General features: G+C 35.5%; 1 protein-coding gene across 2 annotated transcripts in view; it reads right to left on the bottom strand.

The window, feature by feature from the left end:
* Positions 1–1,190: 1,190 nt before the first annotated feature.
* Positions 1,191–18,056, bottom strand: part of HEATR5B (HEAT repeat containing 5B) — a 98,684-nt gene continuing 81,818 nt past the window's right edge. For both annotated transcript variants that reach the window (XM_049651880.1, XM_049651881.1), the window contains exons 31-36: positions 16,627–16,771; positions 15,211–15,477; positions 13,830–14,054; positions 7,712–7,863; positions 6,280–6,493; positions 1,191–2,102 (exon numbers count right to left, since the gene is read on the bottom strand). In XM_049651880.1, the coding sequence (XP_049507837.1) occupies positions 1,798–2,102; positions 6,280–6,493; positions 7,712–7,863; positions 13,830–14,054; positions 15,211–15,477; positions 16,627–16,771 (1,308 nt within the window). In that variant the 3' untranslated portion in view covers positions 1,191–1,797. The remainder of the gene's footprint in view (positions 2,103–6,279; positions 6,494–7,711; positions 7,864–13,829; positions 14,055–15,210; positions 15,478–16,626; positions 16,772–18,056) is intronic.

Raw genomic sequence — 18,056 nt, 5'->3', positions numbered from 1 at the left:
GACACAGAATCTGAAACAGGCTTCAGGCTCTGAGCTGTTGGCACAGAGCCTGACGCGGGGCTCGAACTCACGGACCGCGAGATCATTTCCTGAGCCGAAGTCGGACACTCAACCGACTGAGCCACCCAGGCGTCCCTAAAGTTTATTTATTTTTGAAGGAGAGAGAGAGAGAGAGAGAGAGAGAGAGAGCGAGCATGAGTTGGGGAGGGGTAGACAGAGAGGGAGACCCAGAATCTGAAGCAGGTTCCAGGCTCCGAGCTGTCAGCACAGAGCCCGACGTTGGGCTCGAACTTAAGAGCTGTGAGATCATGACCTGAGCCAAAGTCAGACGCTTTAACCGACTGAGCCACCCAGGCGCGCCTCAATTATACCTTTTAAATGGTGAATTATATGGTGTCTGAATTACATCTCAATAAAACCGTTACCAAAAATATCTCCCCTGAAACAAGAATAACTTTGGAAAAGCAAGTTTGAGATGAAACAACAACCCTGTAGCCATAAAAGAAAGTAAGAAATGGGCAAATGAAAGCCCCCTCTGAGAGGCCTAACAGACTGAATAAGGAAAGCCAGCAAGGAGATGGGAGCTGCCAGCTGGTGAGGGTATGCAAGCCAATAGAAGGCCAGGCGATGAGAAACAGGTGTGCATCTGGAATATTCAAAAAGGTGACTTGCTGTTGCTACTGCAGTCTATGTGACACCTGCAGTCTATGCAACACCTGCAGTCCATGAGACACCTGCAGTCTATGTGACACCTGCAATCTATGTGACACCTGCAATCTATGTGACACCTGCAGTCTATGTGACACCTGCAGTCTATGCAACACCTGCAGTCCATGAGACACCTGCAGTCTATTGACACCTGTGGTCTACGTAACACCGTCTGGTAAAACTTGGTGTTTAATATTTGCTCAACACTGTGCAAATGTTCGTTTCATCAATTATCTATTTGATGTGGTAAAATTCCCATTGCACAAAAGACTGGCATAATCATAATTATGACTAATTCATTTTTGTATACCCTGCAGCACTCAGCTTGAGGCCTTATATGCAGCAGGCACTCAATAAATATTTGATGAACAAGAGTAACCATCATAGTCAGGGCTCAAGACTCTCCACTGTAATTATAAAACACAACCAAGGCCAAAGTTTTAGCCAAAAAAAAAAAAAAAACCACACAGAACATTATTCCACATTTGAAACATTTTAATGGATCTTTAAATGCGAGTTTTAATTCAGTTAACAATTAAACTACACACAAAGCATAATTTAGTAATCTAATATGAAAGTAAAAAGATCTATCAGAAAGGTAAGGACATTCTGAGAAATGCTAAGAAAATGGGATTTTATTCATATTATATATACACCGCAAAACAGATAGTTTCCATTATTCTAGTTACTTCAGAATTTAAATTCTGCACGTTTTTCAATTAAATTTTTTCATGACAGATGCTGAATACTGACCTGTTTTTTCCTGACAATATCAATAGGCTGCCCAACTACATGATATAATTGTTTTTAGCATTTAAATTTAAGAGCCTATGGCTCAGTGTTTAAAAATAAATTCATTAACAAAACCAAAACATTATTAGGAGAAAAATGAAAGCACACCTACCACATGGATAAAAACAATCACTCCTTCAAAATCACAAAGCGGCGGCATGAGCGTTATTTTACTTGTCCTGCTTATCTGAGGCATACAATTCAAATGACGCAGAACCTATAGCTCGGAATGATACAGTTGCTATCGCTAATTAGGTGCCACTAGGTAGTATAAATAAAAACAAATGGAATATCAAGTTAAAAAAAACTTGTTTTTAGCTTAATCGTTGGTGCAGAATGTACGGTCGGGGCTGGCTGCCTGGTAGCTGCTTTAGCTTTGCTGGCTTGGCTTGCCCGAACAGCAGTTTCCAAACGCACTTTCAACTCAGGCGCTGCTCCCATTACTGTCTTGAAAGCATGTGGATACAGAGGTCCAATATGCATTAAATTCTGGAGTGCAAACTCATGAAGATCTTTGGAAACCGTGCTTGCTGAGGCAAAGGAATTTTCATCCAGCAGGTAGGAGATCAAAGTGGGAACTAAAAGGGCAAGTAACTGGACTCCTGTAAATAACAAAGGTAAAGTCTGAAGATCATCCCGGGTCTGTCAATTACAATAAACTTTAATTTTAAAATTATGCAATTACCATGGTGGTCTCAATCATAATACAACATAAGCAAATACACATACACAATCTGTTTTAGACTCAACAATAACTCATAATTAATATCAAATATTTACTTAATGCTAAGCTATCTGGCTGAGACCAGATATGTTACACTGTAAATCTTAGGTTTATATTAATTTGTTCTATTAAAAAAATTACTGCCTAAAAAGGTGAAAAAGGAACAAGCATTTTACAACTGCCACCTGGTGGAATGTATTCGGCTAGTAAGATTATGACATCTTTAAGGGTATTCCAGAATAGGGAGGTTCGAGTAGGAAACAGATATCTGAACAGCATCCAATTACTAACATTTAACTAAAACTAAGTATTTCTTTCTTTTTAAAATGGAAATATAACTCTCTCCCATTTCATTATCTCCCCAAACGCACAGTAAGTGAGGGACAAGAATCTCACAAAAATAATGGAATATATAGAATTTAGGGTTAAAAACCAAGAATTTAGGGCTAAAGAGCAAGGATCTTTGTGTGTTTACTTCATGACTAGAACACACCTGGTGCATAGCAGGCATTCAGTAACTATTTGTTGAATGCATGAGCAAACACATAAACACCCTTTCTCTTGAAAACCTCTCAGAGGTTCTTATCAATTGGATTTTTCCATGATAAAATTTCAGAAGAAAGAAGACAACAAGCTGATATTTTAAAAGTCCCAAGAATCCTCAAATAAGGTAGTTAGTTGAATGTTCCTCACACAGAATTATAACATTACTGTTTAATAAGAACTTTCATAATGAACATATAATAGTAAATTATCAAATAAATATGAAATTATCTTCAGTACACTGTGCATACTAGAGCAGACAAAGCTTTCCACCATTACGCTGAAAAGCAAGGTTTGGTTTTAACACTTAATTAACTGGAAAAAATCTATTATAAATTATTTAAGTACCCATCAAGTATCTAGAAATGTGCTAAGCATTCTAGGAAATATGTAATAATTCATCTATACTTAAAACTGTTATTACCTAGCTGAAAAGACTATACAGCACAGGGTGCCTGGGTGGATCAGCCGGTTGAGCGTCTGATTCTGGACTTTAGTTCAGGTCATGATCTCACAGTTCCTGAGTTTGAGCCCTGCATAGGGCTCTGGGCTGACAGCATGGAGCCTGCTTGGGATTCTCTCTTCCTCTCTTTCTGTCCCTCCCCTGCTGGCACTCACCCCCGCTTTCAAATTAAACAAATAAACTTAAAAAAAAAATGAGTATACAGTACACCAAACAATTATAGAACTAAGTGCTAAAAATCTGTGGTTGGCATCTGAGATAGAATTCCTCAAAAAACTCACACAGCTGAGGAATACTTTAGGATTTTATACTTTTAGTGATTATCTTAAAATCTCAGGGCCATAGAATACGGTTGATCATAACTGCCAAAGAAATTGTATGAAGGGAGAGGTCAGAGAGGGCTGAGTAATCAGGCAACATTTCCCTAAAGAAATGAGATCTGACATAGGTTGAATCTGTTTGTATAAGGAGAAAGAGGGGGAAGAAACACACCCAAGAAAAGTGAAAACAGAATGCAGACTGTATAGAGATTAAAATAAGCTGAAGGAGAAAACTGGACTGGTCAGGTTAGTGGGTACACATTAGGGAGTAGAATAAAGTTTTGAGAACTGAGCAAGGATATTCAGACTTGAGGCAGCAATGCAAGAGGAAACTACTCACAGTTCTTAAACAAAGAAGAGGTAAAATTGATGGGGAATACTCTTAGGAAATTATTATAGTTATCTAGTTATGAGATGATTAGATACAAGAATAGGAAGTCAGAGTCTCTTGAATCCTAGAGAAGTTTCAAAAAAAGATAGGATAAGTTTTGAGTAACAGATTGGATAAAGATGAATAAAAATTAAGACTCAAATATAAATCCAATGTCTTTAGCTTGTAACCCTGGTCATGTCGAGTGAAAAAACTTCATTGTCTATTTCTGTAATGGATACTATCAAGTTAAAAACAAAAATTAGCATTTGGAACTGATGTGAAAAACACTGATAAAGCAAATTTAAAAGCTGAAAATTTACACTTTGGGTTTTATAGTACTGTATTTTCTATAACTATGTATTGTAGTATTAAGTATAACTTTATACTATATATTATATATGTAAATTGCTATATATTCTCATATTAAATATTAGTGAAATATCATCAACAATAAGTATTATCATAGTTTCTTCATTTTTTAAGATTGCTTCACTCAGATAACAGATGCTGTGTACTACATCAAGACTCAAAAAAAATTTTTTTTAATGTTTATTTATTTTTGAGAGAGAGAGAGACAGAGACAGAGCACGAGAGGTGGAAGGGGGAGAGAAAGAGGGAGACACAAAATCTGAAGTAGGCTCCAGGCTCTGAGCTCGAACTCACAAACCGTGAGATCATGAGCTGAAGTCAGATGCTTAACTGACCAAGCCATCCAGGCACCCCTATACCAAGACTTTTAAGACGTACAATAAGACTGGTGTATAAGTCAGATCAGTTTCTTTTTTCAGAGGCACCTGGGTGGCTCAGTCGGTTAAGCATCCAACTCTTGATTTCCACTCAGGTCATGATCTCACAGTTTGTGAGTTCGAGCCCCTAACTGGGCTCTGCACTGGCAATTTGGAGCCTGCTTGGGATTCTCTCTCTCTCTCTCTCTCTCTCTCTCTCTCTCTCTCTCTGCCCCTCCCCCACTTACTCAGTCTCTGTCTCTTAAAATAAATAAATAAATAAACAAAATTAAAAAAAAACTTTTTCTTCATAATCACCTTTACGTTTATCCTTTTTCACTATCATAGTTTTGGATTATTATTTAGAAAAAATTTTTTTAGTGTTTATTTATTTTTGAGAGAGAGAGAGACAGAGTGCGAGAGGGGGAGGGTCAGAGAGAGAGGGAGACACAGAATCTGAAGCAGGCTCCAGGCTCTGAGCTGTCAGCACAGAGCCCGACTCACGGGGTGTGAGATCATGACCTGAGCTGAAGTCAGATGCTTAACCGACTGAGCCCCTGGTTCCAGGTACCCCTGGATCATTACTTTATAGGGAAACTATTACAATAGCTTTTTCAAAATCTCTCCTATCTTCCCAATTTCCTGTAAAAATTTTTTTCAAGGGAAGAAGAAAAAACTTATGATGGAAAAAATGGATATAATTGTTATCTGGAGTATAAACCAGCAATATATATTAAAAGCCTTAAAAATGTACATTTACTTCAACCCAGTCATTTCACTTTAAGGAATTTGTCTGAGAAACAGAATAAAAAATCTGTACAAAGATACTTAGAATCCCAAAGAAAGATACAAAGAATCCCAAATGTGTACAAGGATACTTAGCTCAATTATTTATGATTTTGAAAAATTGGAACTAGCTTAATGTTTAATCATAAGGTACTAGTTTAAAAGGTATAGTCTTTCTGCAATAATTAAAAGTCATATTTCTAAAGACAAATTTTAGATTGTGATGAAATCAAGGGAATAAAGAGTAGGTATTAAGCTAAGTCTGTGATTAAATTGATGTATGTATGTGGTAGCTTTTCATTAAATAAAAATAATTTTTAAATTTCAAAACTGGAAGGATTTTAGTAATGATGTGTGGTATTAATACTAATCTCATCATGTTTGTTATATAGCTTTTGTACTTCTATTATAAACACAACAATAAATTATTTTTATAAATCTATTAAACATCCATAGTTTTCCTAGTTCTTTTTTTTTTTTTCCCTAGTTCTTAAAGAGTACATTCCTAGGAAAAAACATCAATGTGCTATAATGCCATCAGTAATTTATTTTAACCTCTTGCTCATAAAAAAATGAATATAAATCAACTCAATACACTATATTATTAGCACCCTAAGAAAAATATTAAGCTTTCCGGTAGTAACCACTCCTAGTAAACTTACTATTGCAATGGCCTGTGTCCAATATCAAATTTTATATATATATATATATATATATATATATATATACACACACACACACACACACACATATATGTGTATATATATATATATATATATATATATATATATATATATAAAATACAGTTCTTCATTTGAGACTTGGATTTTTATACAAATACTTACTGTTCTGTTCTTCCCCAAGAGCAACTAACGTTTCAAGAACTTTGATTCCTTCTTGAACAGCTAAAAGTTCTGTGCTACTGGCTGGTCTGTTTCTTTCAACAGCTTTCAGCTTTTCAACTACTATTGGAGCTAAGGAATGGATGTAAGGAGTTGAAAGGGCACGATTGGAATGTTGGAAGACTGACAAGAGAAGCTGGTAACACTTGGCTTGAACCTATAGAAGAAAGTAATTTCATTAATTAACATGTGCAATAGTTCTTGTTTGTGTACACTCACACTGCAACTTAATAGAGGAAGAAAAGATACGACACTATAGGATGAAAATTAAAATGTAGGATGAATTAATGCCCTTTTCTATTTATAGAAATGAAGCTAAAATAACAAAATTGCCAATAAGCTAACTAAAAAAAAACTAACTTAAAAGAAATTAATTAAAAAAACATTCCTTATATGGTAACTGCCAAATTACCAAGCCTATATAATTTGTATATTTCGATAGTGTGGAAGACGCTAGAAACCAGGAATTCCAATTTCTGTTTTTAATTTTTTCTTTACTCGACAATTGTCCCTTCCACTTTAACCTAACATATTTAGTAAGGAAGGCGAATATCTAACTGATGTCAAACAATGCTATAAAAATACACTGGTAAGACACCTCACATTCATTTGAATTCCCTGGAAATAACTGCTTATGGCAACTTAAGTTTTTAGGTCTCTAGAAAGTAAAATCTCATTGACTCCACTTTAGCTTAGAAATACTTCATATTACCATTTAAAAAAAAAAAAAGGAAGGAAGGAAGGAAGGAAGGAAGGAAGGAAGGAAGGATCAAAGGAAGGTCCATCACCATATGGGACAAATAGTGGAATAAAGCTGTTTCAGCACTTTGGTAGAAAAGAAGTTACCAGACCTTGCTGGACATAAATACTTGGGCAATATTTTTAAAATACAGATTTATGATTCAGGAAGACAGTAGCAGAGTTCTAGGAATCATGTTACTAAACTGATTTTTTTTTTTTTCTGATACGAAGCAGGTTTGAGATTAGTTCAGACTTTCACACTGTGAAGCCAAAAAAATTTATTTTCTAGAAAAACTAGTTTCCAATAGGTTCATCAAAACATGTAATAATACAAATTTATTTTTTAATGTTCTTGGTGCCATTAAGTAAACAGTGAAAAATATAATCGCAGACTCATGTAAAATTTCTACCAATATAAGTCAGAGTTAATAAAATATTTTAGACATTGGAGAATAAACATACACATAACGTGTCTCCTAGTGCTTAAACCCTGTGATCTTTTCCAGCTTTTCTATTTAAAAACCACATAGCAAATATTTAGGTTCTCATTTGATGTATTACCCCTTTTAGTGAACCAATCTGAAATATTATTGATAAAGGGGAATGTTTACCTCTATGTTTAAGTGTAACTTACCCATGGGTCACATGAATTCAATGCATTCTTAAATCTGTTCATGCAGCCATTCTGTAATGACTGGACTCCTATTATTTCACTACTAGCAGACCACAGGAAGAGCGCAATCGCTGTTAGCATGCTTACTTCATCAGGCATAGGCATGGAATCTTCTGAAATATATGAATAATATTAAAATACGTGAAAAATGAAAGCAATGTCTTGTTTCCAACATGCTTTGGAATTCCAAACATGAACAATAACCTTCTCTCCCCTAAAAGACATTTACAGCAGCATGTGCCTCAATCTAATGCAGTCCATAAACAACTTTATGGATAGAACTCATCTACTACTAAGGAAACAGGGATACTTCCTGTATTTAAGGTTTTTTTCCTTGTTTTTCTGGATGATACAATATTAACTGAAAAAAATTCAGGCATAAATCCTAGTAAGAACTCTACAAGGGAAAGCAAATTGGAATAGGAAAGATAACACTGTAATGTAAAATTACTTAAAAGTTACGTAACTTCCTTGTAGTTTAGACTGATCAACAATTTCCAAATACAGCTATTCCTTCAACAAAGCCAGGAGATTATAAGATATTCTAAGTAGTTTAAAAATCCAGAGTGTTCTTTGTTAGTGATATCACCTTTATATTCAGTAAATATGAAACCTGTAAGTTCTACACAACCATAATCAAAAAAATCTCGTACAATTTCCTGAAGGCAGTATTCTCATAATGTTAAAGAACTTCTTGCTATTGCAACCATTTATTTGGGAATAGATATGACTTTAACCTAATGGAAATACAGTATGTTATTAGAAACACAGGAAATATATACATTTTTTTCTGAAGAAAAGTACTATTAAACATATAAAATAAGAAAAAAAAAAACATAAAAGAAGAGACCTCAACTATTTTGTCATTATCATTTCTTCCACAGCTGAACTTACTAACATTCTTTACATATGAATTTGGACTAATTTGGAAATTGCAAATACTCTATAATCAGTAATTTATCAGGATTATGAATATATTTAATATGCTAACACTATCTCCTAATTAGGGTACCAGCATAAAATAGAATGTGCTACAAAAATAGTTGAGAAGAAGCCCACTAACTTGAAGAAAAGGAAGAGATGTAAAATCTGAAGGATTTAGCCAATCTATAATAACCTAAGTCACAGATGTTAAAAACCTGAGAACTCCATCATAGGAATATTACTGTATTATTGTAGTAGGAATATTATTGAACAATCTCTAACTCAGAGTTTGTGACACTGCAAACAATTTTTTGTTGGAAAATTAACACTTTATTTTAAAATTGCGACTTTAAGATCTGCTATCTAAATACCATTTCCTACTAAAAGAAACCAGGGCTTTTTTAGAGAAGTGACTAATTCCAGAACAGTAATAGGGAAAACATAAGGTAAGTCTGCCACATCTTGGTGCCAGAAAGTAAAAATGTGCTCAGGAAATAATGGAGATATGTCAAAATGACATTAATGGACCCACTGAACTAAAAAAAGAATCATAAGTCTGTACTGATAGTAATAAACAATAACCATATAAAAAATAACAAATGAAGGCAAAGAAAAAGCTCTTCCTTTCAGAGAAATGCCAGCTAATAAATGCAAAAGGAAGAAAACTAATGAAGAAGTTAGAAAATTATCATTTTGACATCATCACAGTAAGAACTGGTTCAGGTATAACAGATATTAAAATGACTGGGTATGGCACGCCTGGCTGGCTGGGTTGGTGGAGCATGTGACCCTTGATCTCAGGGTCATGAATTCAACGTCCACACTAGGGGTAGGGCTTACTTAATAAACAAAAACAAAAACAAAAACAAAAACCATTGGGTAAAAGCTTGATGGGAAACAGATAATTGACATAGTTTCAAAGTATCTCCCTACAAATTCCTTACTAATTGTAAAAGGGAAAAATGTAAACTTTATGGTGGAGAAATATGGCAGACAGCATCTTAATCAAGTTATTAAAGTTAGGACTCCTAATAATGGCGGGGGGGGGGTGCCTGGGTGGCTCAGTCAATTAAGCATCTGACTTTGGCTCAGGTCATGATCTCATGGTTCGTGAGTTCAAGCCCTGCATGGGGCTCTGTGCTGACAGCTCAGCGCCTGAAGCCTGCTTCGGATTCTGTGTCTCCATCTCTTTCTCTGCGTCTCCCCGACTCATGCTCATTCTCTGTCTCTCGCTCTCTCAAAAATAAACATTAAAAAAAAGACTCCTAATAATGAGACGAAACACCATTATATGCCTCTTTACACGATGCACTGAGAAAGACCTAACAAAATCATACAGTATTCCTGCCAAAAAAGCATAACCTGAATCTAAGCACAAGAAAAACACACACACACACACACACACAATTCCAAACTGAAAAACAATCTATAAAATAGATGGTCTGCACTTTTAAAGGACAATATCATGAAAGATAAAGAAAAGCTGAGAGAGACTGCCTCAGATTAAAGAAGACTAAAGCATTAAGACAAGTACAATGCGTGATCTTGGACTGTATCAAAAAGAAAAAGAAAAAACTTCTATTCAAGTCATTATTAGGACAACTGGTAAATTTGAATATGAATAACAATAGCATTATATCAGTGTTAAATTGCTTACATGTGATAATTCTTCTGTGGTTATGTAAGAAAATGTTCTTGTTCTTAGAATAGCCATAAAGCATTTAGTAGTAAAGAGTCATGATGACTTCAGTGTATTCTCAAATGGCTCAGCATAATTAACAACGATAATATTAACAATAACATGTGGATTATAGAGTAATAAGATACGTGGCAAAATGTTAACAGCTGGTGAATTGAGGAGAAGAGTATACTGTAGTTAACTATGTTATTCTTGTAACTTTTAAAAAGTTTGAAATCTATTCAACATTGAAGTTTTTAGAAATGAAAAAAAAAACTGCAGCAATATTAAGAGTATACACTACATCCAAGGAGATTTCTATTCATGGGTGTATGTGTTCACATACATACATATGTACATTTTTTCTAAGTGGAAGTCTCAGATTTTATACTAGGAAATATGATTTCCATAATAAAAATTCTCAATTACAAAACTTTTCTTGTAAAGCAAGGGATTCTGCTTGCCTTGCTTACATATACTATGCATATATTATACACAATGGTACTTGCGGCCTTGATCCCATTTTCATATTGACCATCTCCTAAGAGTTCAGTTCTGGACAGAATATCTTAGGCAAGTTCATTCTTTTATCATACTTTTGAATTAATTTAATATTACTAGACTGATAAAATATCAAAACCTTCCCTTATAACTGACAATTTAAAAAACATGATTATTGACTACGGAACTGCCCCGTGAAAATTAAAACAATATTTAGATTTTTAAACAAATTCTTAACTATTTATCTTGTTACTCATATCTATTTATGTACTTACACATATATACATACACATACATATATAAATATGGCATTTAACATTTCTTTAGTTGGTTATAAACATTCACTCGGGATACAGCTAAAATAGTTCCAGTAGCACTAATAAAACTAATTGAAGTTTTCCTTTCCAAATAAATTTTTAAAAATTCAGATAATAAAAATAACACAAGGTCATTGTTTAACATATAAAAATGGTCTAGGGAAGGAAATAAAAGTAATTCTACCATCAAGTGACAGTTTAATTTCTAGGTACTGTTTTAAATCCTTCTGGTCTGCGTTCTTTTTGTATGTATTTATAAATATGATTTTAATAGATATAATGGATATTTCATCCAAATTAATATATAATCATGTATTTTATAATTTTTCCCACTGCCAGGTAATTATATTTATCACATATTTTCACTATTGTAAAACAGACTGTGACAAATAACCTTGAACATAATGAATCCTTGAAAACGCTTTGTACATTCTATAGAATTGATTCCCTAAAAGTTTAAACTATTTTAAACTCCCTTCAGCAAAGTATGAAAATGTTCTACGGGTACCAATGCCAACTGTACAATCACATTTAAAAAAAAAATCAACTTTACAAGAAAAATTTGATATTACTTCATTTTTGTTCGTATTTCTTTGCTTATTAATGTGGTTGATTTTTTTTTTTTTATATGCTTGGTGGTCATCTCTACTTTTTACTAATGTGTGTTCTTTCCCCTTCTATTGGGTGTTAAATGTTTATCTTACAAGACTTCTTTGTATATTAATGATATTAACACTAACATAAATATTGTTGTCAGTTTTTCAGCTGTCTTTTTTTTCAGCTACCTTTTAATGTAAGAGGTTTTGACAGGTAGAAGTTAATTACTCTATAGCCTAGTATGTTGATATTTACCTCTGTGATATTTTCCGTTCTTACACTTACACACTCTGTTGCCATCCTTACATAAAAATTGTACATGTATTTTCTGTAACTATTTTTAAAATGTTATATTATCATTTTAATTTATCTGGTATTTATTTTGAGTCATGATCTAAGGTGAGGGCCTAACTGGAACTGATATCTCAAACAGCTACCTGACACAAACCATTTGAAGGATAATGAATGGTCTTTATCATGTATTATATTCTCATGTGGATAAATGTCTGTTTTAAAGCAATTTGTGTGTTTCGTTGTCCTGTCTGTTAATTCATGGGCCTGCTCCACAGTTTTAGTGTGGAAATGCGTGAAAGGTGACGTGGCAAATTTTAATAGGTGAAACGTGACATGGCAAATCTTTATTATTCTTTGTCTTCAGTCTTTGTTTCTGTCTTTACAACAGAAATAAAATGAAAGAAAAAGTCAAACACAGAATAGAAATGAACAAAAGTGCAAATAAGCATTTCCCTCAAAATTAAAAGAATGCTTATTATACTCACTAGGAAAATGAGAAATGCACATTAAAACAACGAGACAGTACATTTTACCCATCAGAGAGCAAAATTTAAAAGTCTGAAATACCAAGTCTTGGTGAGGACATGGAGAAACAGAGATTATCATCCAGTGCTGGTGGGTGTTTAAATTCACATGGTTACTTTGGAGAGCAATTTGGCCAGGTCTGATAAAATTAAAGTTAAAATATGTCATCAATTCCATCTCTAGCGGTGTACCCCAGAAAATCGCATAGCACAAGTGTGTGAACAATTTATAAAGATGTTCATGGCAGCAATTTTTATAATGGGGAAAAATCTGAAACAGCAGAAATATCAATTGACAGAGAATGAATAATAACTGAAAAATTCATGTGATGGAAACTATATAGAAGTTCTATAGAAGGAATAAATGAGAGTTTTATATGTACACATTAATAGCTCCAAAAAACCTTACTCTTGAGTGAGAACGTAATGGCAGAATGATATGCTGTGACATTACTTATGTCGATTGAAAAACACAAAAGAGGGGCGCCTGGATGGCTCAAGTCGGTTGGGCGTCCGACTTCAGCTCAGGTCATGATCTCACACCCTGTGAGTCGGGCTCTGTGCTGACAGCTCAGAGCCTGGAGCCTGCTTCAGATTCTGTGTCTCCCTCTCTCTCTGCCCCTCCCCTGCTCATGCTCTGTCTCTATCTCAAAAATAAATAAAAACATTAAAAAATTTTTAAAACACAAAAATACTATATATTGCGCATGGTTATTTACCTCATTTTATATATAACCCATGTATACATTTATTAATATATACATTTATTTTTATTATTTATTAATAAGGACATATATTTATTAATACAAAAAGTATATTTATTTACATATAAAAATATTTCTGGAATGAAATATATCTAAATCAAGACTGTGGTTTCATTTGAGGATAAGCTTGGTGAGTGACAGATACTTCAACTTTCTCTATTTTATTATATTTATTTTAAAAAATGGAAGCAAAAAAATATTTTAACACATATCAATTTGATTCTGAGTATGTTTTCTGAAATTTTCTGTCCTTTTTGGCCTGGGGAACCTCCAACATGTATTTAAGTGCTACGACAAGGACATTTACAGTCAATATCCAAATATCCAGAAAGGGGTACTAACATTCCTATCTAACATGACTACAAGACATCTCTGAGTTGCTTCAGTGTTCTATAGCACTTTTCTGATAAGCTCATTCAACTACTTATTGGCATACAGATATCCCAATACATTATGGATTTTAAGGCCTGTTTAGGTTACCTGGCTGAGAATATTCCAGGATGCATGCAAGAGTGCTGCGAATTAGAGCTGTCCACTGTTTCTGAGTGTCCTCCGTCTTGGCCATCGAGAGTGTCACGATGCTTTTAATCCCTTGAAGAGCTGCACTGACTGGTGGAGGAACCTGATTATCTGCCGATTTTATTGCTGTGTCTTTCAATATTCTTGCAATTAAAAACAGAATTGTGGGCAGGATTGTCATACAACCTGAATTGAAAACAAATCAGATTACCTCATAACTACTCAGTTCTCATATTACAGTTCTTCCAATTGTTTTCACATTTGATTGTGGTTTAATATTATTTTTTTCCTTGTTGTTTTACAAAATGTACTGCATTCCTATTACTTAATTCAATGTTAAAAAAGAAAATGAGAAAGTGGCAAGTTATTTCAAAGAAGACAATATTTTCTTTCTTATTCTGGCTAGCCTTATTTTTATTATTTCCAGTATTTCATCTAATCATACCCTTCAAAATGAAAATGAGAAAGCAAGATAGAGAACCAGAAGGGAAGCACTACCATATCCTTTGAGAAGCATCTGAGTAACTTATTGAATCATGTAACAATTCTAAGACATGTAATCAATCTCCAGTGTATTCAAGTCAGCCTTAACCATTTTCCCATGCTGGGAAAAATGATGAAAAGACTATATGGGTAAGCAAAGAAGAAATGAAAAAAATTCCAGAATTTCTAGCTAAAAGAACTCGAAGGTCATTGAATTCAAACCCCCACCTCAGGGAAGATGGCCCTCACCACATTTCCATGCAGCCATCGTAGCTGGCCTGCAAAGCCCCAGCAATAGAGAATTCATTATTTTTACATCCACAGGCTTGCATTGAGCTGAAATTTGCCTCTATATCTCCTGATACTATTTCTCCTATTTCTCCTCCTAGATAAGTAGAGGGAAAGTCTAAGTTTCCATCTGGTATTTTTCAGGTATCTGCAGACAGCTATAATCTGTGCAGCTATAATTTCTCTAGTTATTCCTTATAGTTGGTTGTCACAGTCATCTGATGTTTATTAGTTTGTCAGTGTTACTCAAAAGTGGCAACTAGACCAGAAACTAACAGGTTTAGTCGTCCCGCCTTATGTCTATCCACTAACATTCAGTGTCTTGCTTCAAGCTGTGCTTCTATCTCTTTGCTGGTTTGTCTGAAATATATCTGAAGAGCATCTTGAGTTTTTGGTTTTTTAAATCCTTAACCTTTATAGGCTCCAAAAGGTAAACGTCATAAAAGACTGACTTCTTTCATACTTGAGATTTAAGAGGGAAAATAAGTCATAACAGCACTTAAAAACAAAGGAAGGCTCATCTTTGTCTACTGCAATATAATGCATTTGCAAATAGTGTTCAATACTGTACCAGCAGGCGAGCAAAGGGACGGTAAGTCAGAGAGTATGGTAACTGTGGCTGCCACCAGACGAGCACTTTCTTCTGACAGTCGAGTTTTAGTGGCTACGTGACTGGGGGAGTCGGACATCTTGGTACTGAGATGTGGCATATGTCGCACTAAAATGAACATCAACAGCTCCATAGTTGCAAACACAAGAGATTTTCCAGGAACAAGACCACCGCTGTCACCTCCTTCTCCTACTACAGGACAGGGTTCTTTTTCCATATCATCTTCATCTTGGGGAGAAAAAATGGGTAAAATTTCCAGCAAAAAAAAAAAAAATAGCACAGAGTAGATAAAACTACACAATAAGTATATTTGAGAAATTCTTTCAAAAGAATTTATAACTGAATGTCTAACTGATAGCACATGTCTTTCAGAATAATTCTCTGCCTTCCTATAATTCTGTTTATTGACGTCTCCTTAAGGTAAAGGACAATTCAGGGGTGCCTGGGTGGCTCAGTCGGTTAAGCGTCCGACTTCAGCTCAGGTCACGATCTTGGAGTCCGTGAGTTCGAGCCCCGCGTCGGGCTCTGTCTGGGCTGATGGCTCAGAGCCTGGAGCCTGCTTCTGATTCTGTGTCTCCCTCTCTCTCTGCCCCTCCCCCGTTCATGGTCTGTCTCTCTCTGTCTCAAAAATAAATAAAAAAACGTTAAAAATTTTTTTCAAAAGGTAAAGGACAATTTATTTGGAATGTATTTCATATTACGAGTAACACACATGCTAGATTGAACCATATCAACTTGACACTTTTGAAGGTGAGAAATAGCTATCAGCAATTTCCTTTGGGTTTTTTGTTTGTTTAGTTTTTTAAATTAATTAATTATTTATTTATTTTAACATTTATTTATTTTTGAGACAGAGAGAGTCAGAGCATGAGCAGGGGAGAGTCAGAGAGAGAGGGAGACACAGAATCCGAAACAGGCTCCAGGCTCTGAGCTGTCAGCCCAGAGCCTGATGTGGGGCTTGAACTCACAGACCACGAGATCATGACCTGAGCCGAAGTCGGACGCCCAACCGACTGAGCCACCCAGGCGCCCCTGTTTAGTTTTTTTAGAGAGAGAGCACAAGCAGGGCAGAGGGAGCGGGAGAGAGAGACTCTTAAACAGGCTCCACACTCAGCACGGAGCCCGACAGGGCTCAATGCCACAACCCTGGGATCATAACCGAGCTGAAACCAAGAGTCAGATGCTCAACTGAGTGAGCCACTCAGGTGCCCCTCATTTGTCTCTTTCTCATTAAAGCAAAATCAACTGCAAATCTTCTATATATATGGTTAAATTTTTTGATTAAAATTTTTATTAAAAACTTGCTGGCATTGTTACTTAAAATGTCAGAGTACAAATAAGATCTATTTCAAAGTTAGCATAATTTCTAGTACTTACTTAGAGTGTTTCTTTTTTCTTGCAAATAATCCTGAGCAGCTCTTACTATCTGTTGTACAACTCCAGTAACCAGCAGTTGGACAGATGGGGGGTTCCAGGTCAGCAGGAGGCGGTGCAAAACACTCAGCAACTCTACGCCAATCAGCTATTATAAATTAATTCAGGTAAACTTAATTTATCTTAATTTCAAAGGATAAATTTAGGTTATTAAAATCTAAGAAAATATGCGTGTAAAAATAAAGTTGGTAACTAAAGTTAACATTTATGACTACGTAACAAATAAGAAAATTATAACAATCTTGAGAAATGGTCAAGAAATGGAGAAATCTTGGAAAATGGTCAACACCTTTTCAGTCAACAAATTATTTTTGCGTTTGAATAATTTTTATATTAAAAAATGATCATTCTCCTATTTCTTTCCTCCATTTGAACTAAATGGCATTGCTAAAGTACAATGCCACTAAATGTATGATTTCCAATCCTAGCTGAGCACCAGGAGTTGTCTACCAGGGATTCTAAGCCCTTCTAGTAAGTCCCTGTCCAATTCATCTCAGAAATTATTACAAACTTTCACCACTCATTTTAAGCTTCTTACAATCTTCCACATCAAACCCATCCAATGACCCTGCCTCAGATTTCAAAGGGGAAAAAAAACACTTAACTATAACCAAAGCCACCTTTGCCTTTTTCCTTAAGACTAAGTATCCAGGCTCTACCCAAGGCTGGTTCATCTTTCCTCATTTGCTTCCTATCCTATCCTATTTGACCTCCCAAGGGTTCTTCAAGGACCTTGATTGTACTTCATATATCATCAACCTCTCTCCCTCTGCTTAGGCTCTTCTCCCCAGTATAAGGAAAACACTCAAGTCTTTCCTGTCTAATTCGCCCTCCTCCCCCGAACCCAGTCAGATCCTTCTCTCTTGCCTCTATGTCCTTTCTATCTCTTCCTCTGTTCCCAGCCTAGATAGATGCTTCCACTTCCTTCACCCTCTCATTTACTCCTCACTCTTCCCCTGTCTGGCTCTGCCCAAAGTCACCAGTAACCTCCTTGGGACTCTCTTTTTTTTTTTTTTAATTTTTTTTTCAACGTTTTTTATTTATTTTTGGGACAGAGAGAGACAGAGCATGAACGGGGGAGGGGCAGAGAGAGAGGGAGACACAGAATCGGAAACAAGCTCCAGGCTCCGAGCCATCAGCCCAGAGCCCGACGCGGGGCTCGAACTCACAGACCGCGAGATCGTGACCTGGCTGAAGTCGGACGCTTAACCGACTGCGCCACCCAGGCGCCCCTCCTTGGGACTCTCTTATGTCCTTATATACTGGATCCTGTTTCTTCTGAGACTTGTCTATCTCTGAAACTCTCTCTTGCCCTAGTAACTCTGTTCTTAGTTCTCCTCCTACCACTCTAGTGATCTCCACTGTTGACTTAC

Source organism: Panthera uncia (genome assembly GCF_023721935.1).
Source record: "Panthera uncia isolate 11264 chromosome A3 unlocalized genomic scaffold, Puncia_PCG_1.0 HiC_scaffold_12, whole genome shotgun sequence".
Taxonomy (NCBI): Eukaryota; Metazoa; Chordata; class Mammalia; order Carnivora; family Felidae; genus Panthera; species Panthera uncia.
The sequence above is the reverse complement of the archived record's forward strand: the minus strand, read 5'-3'. Positions and strand labels throughout refer to the sequence as shown.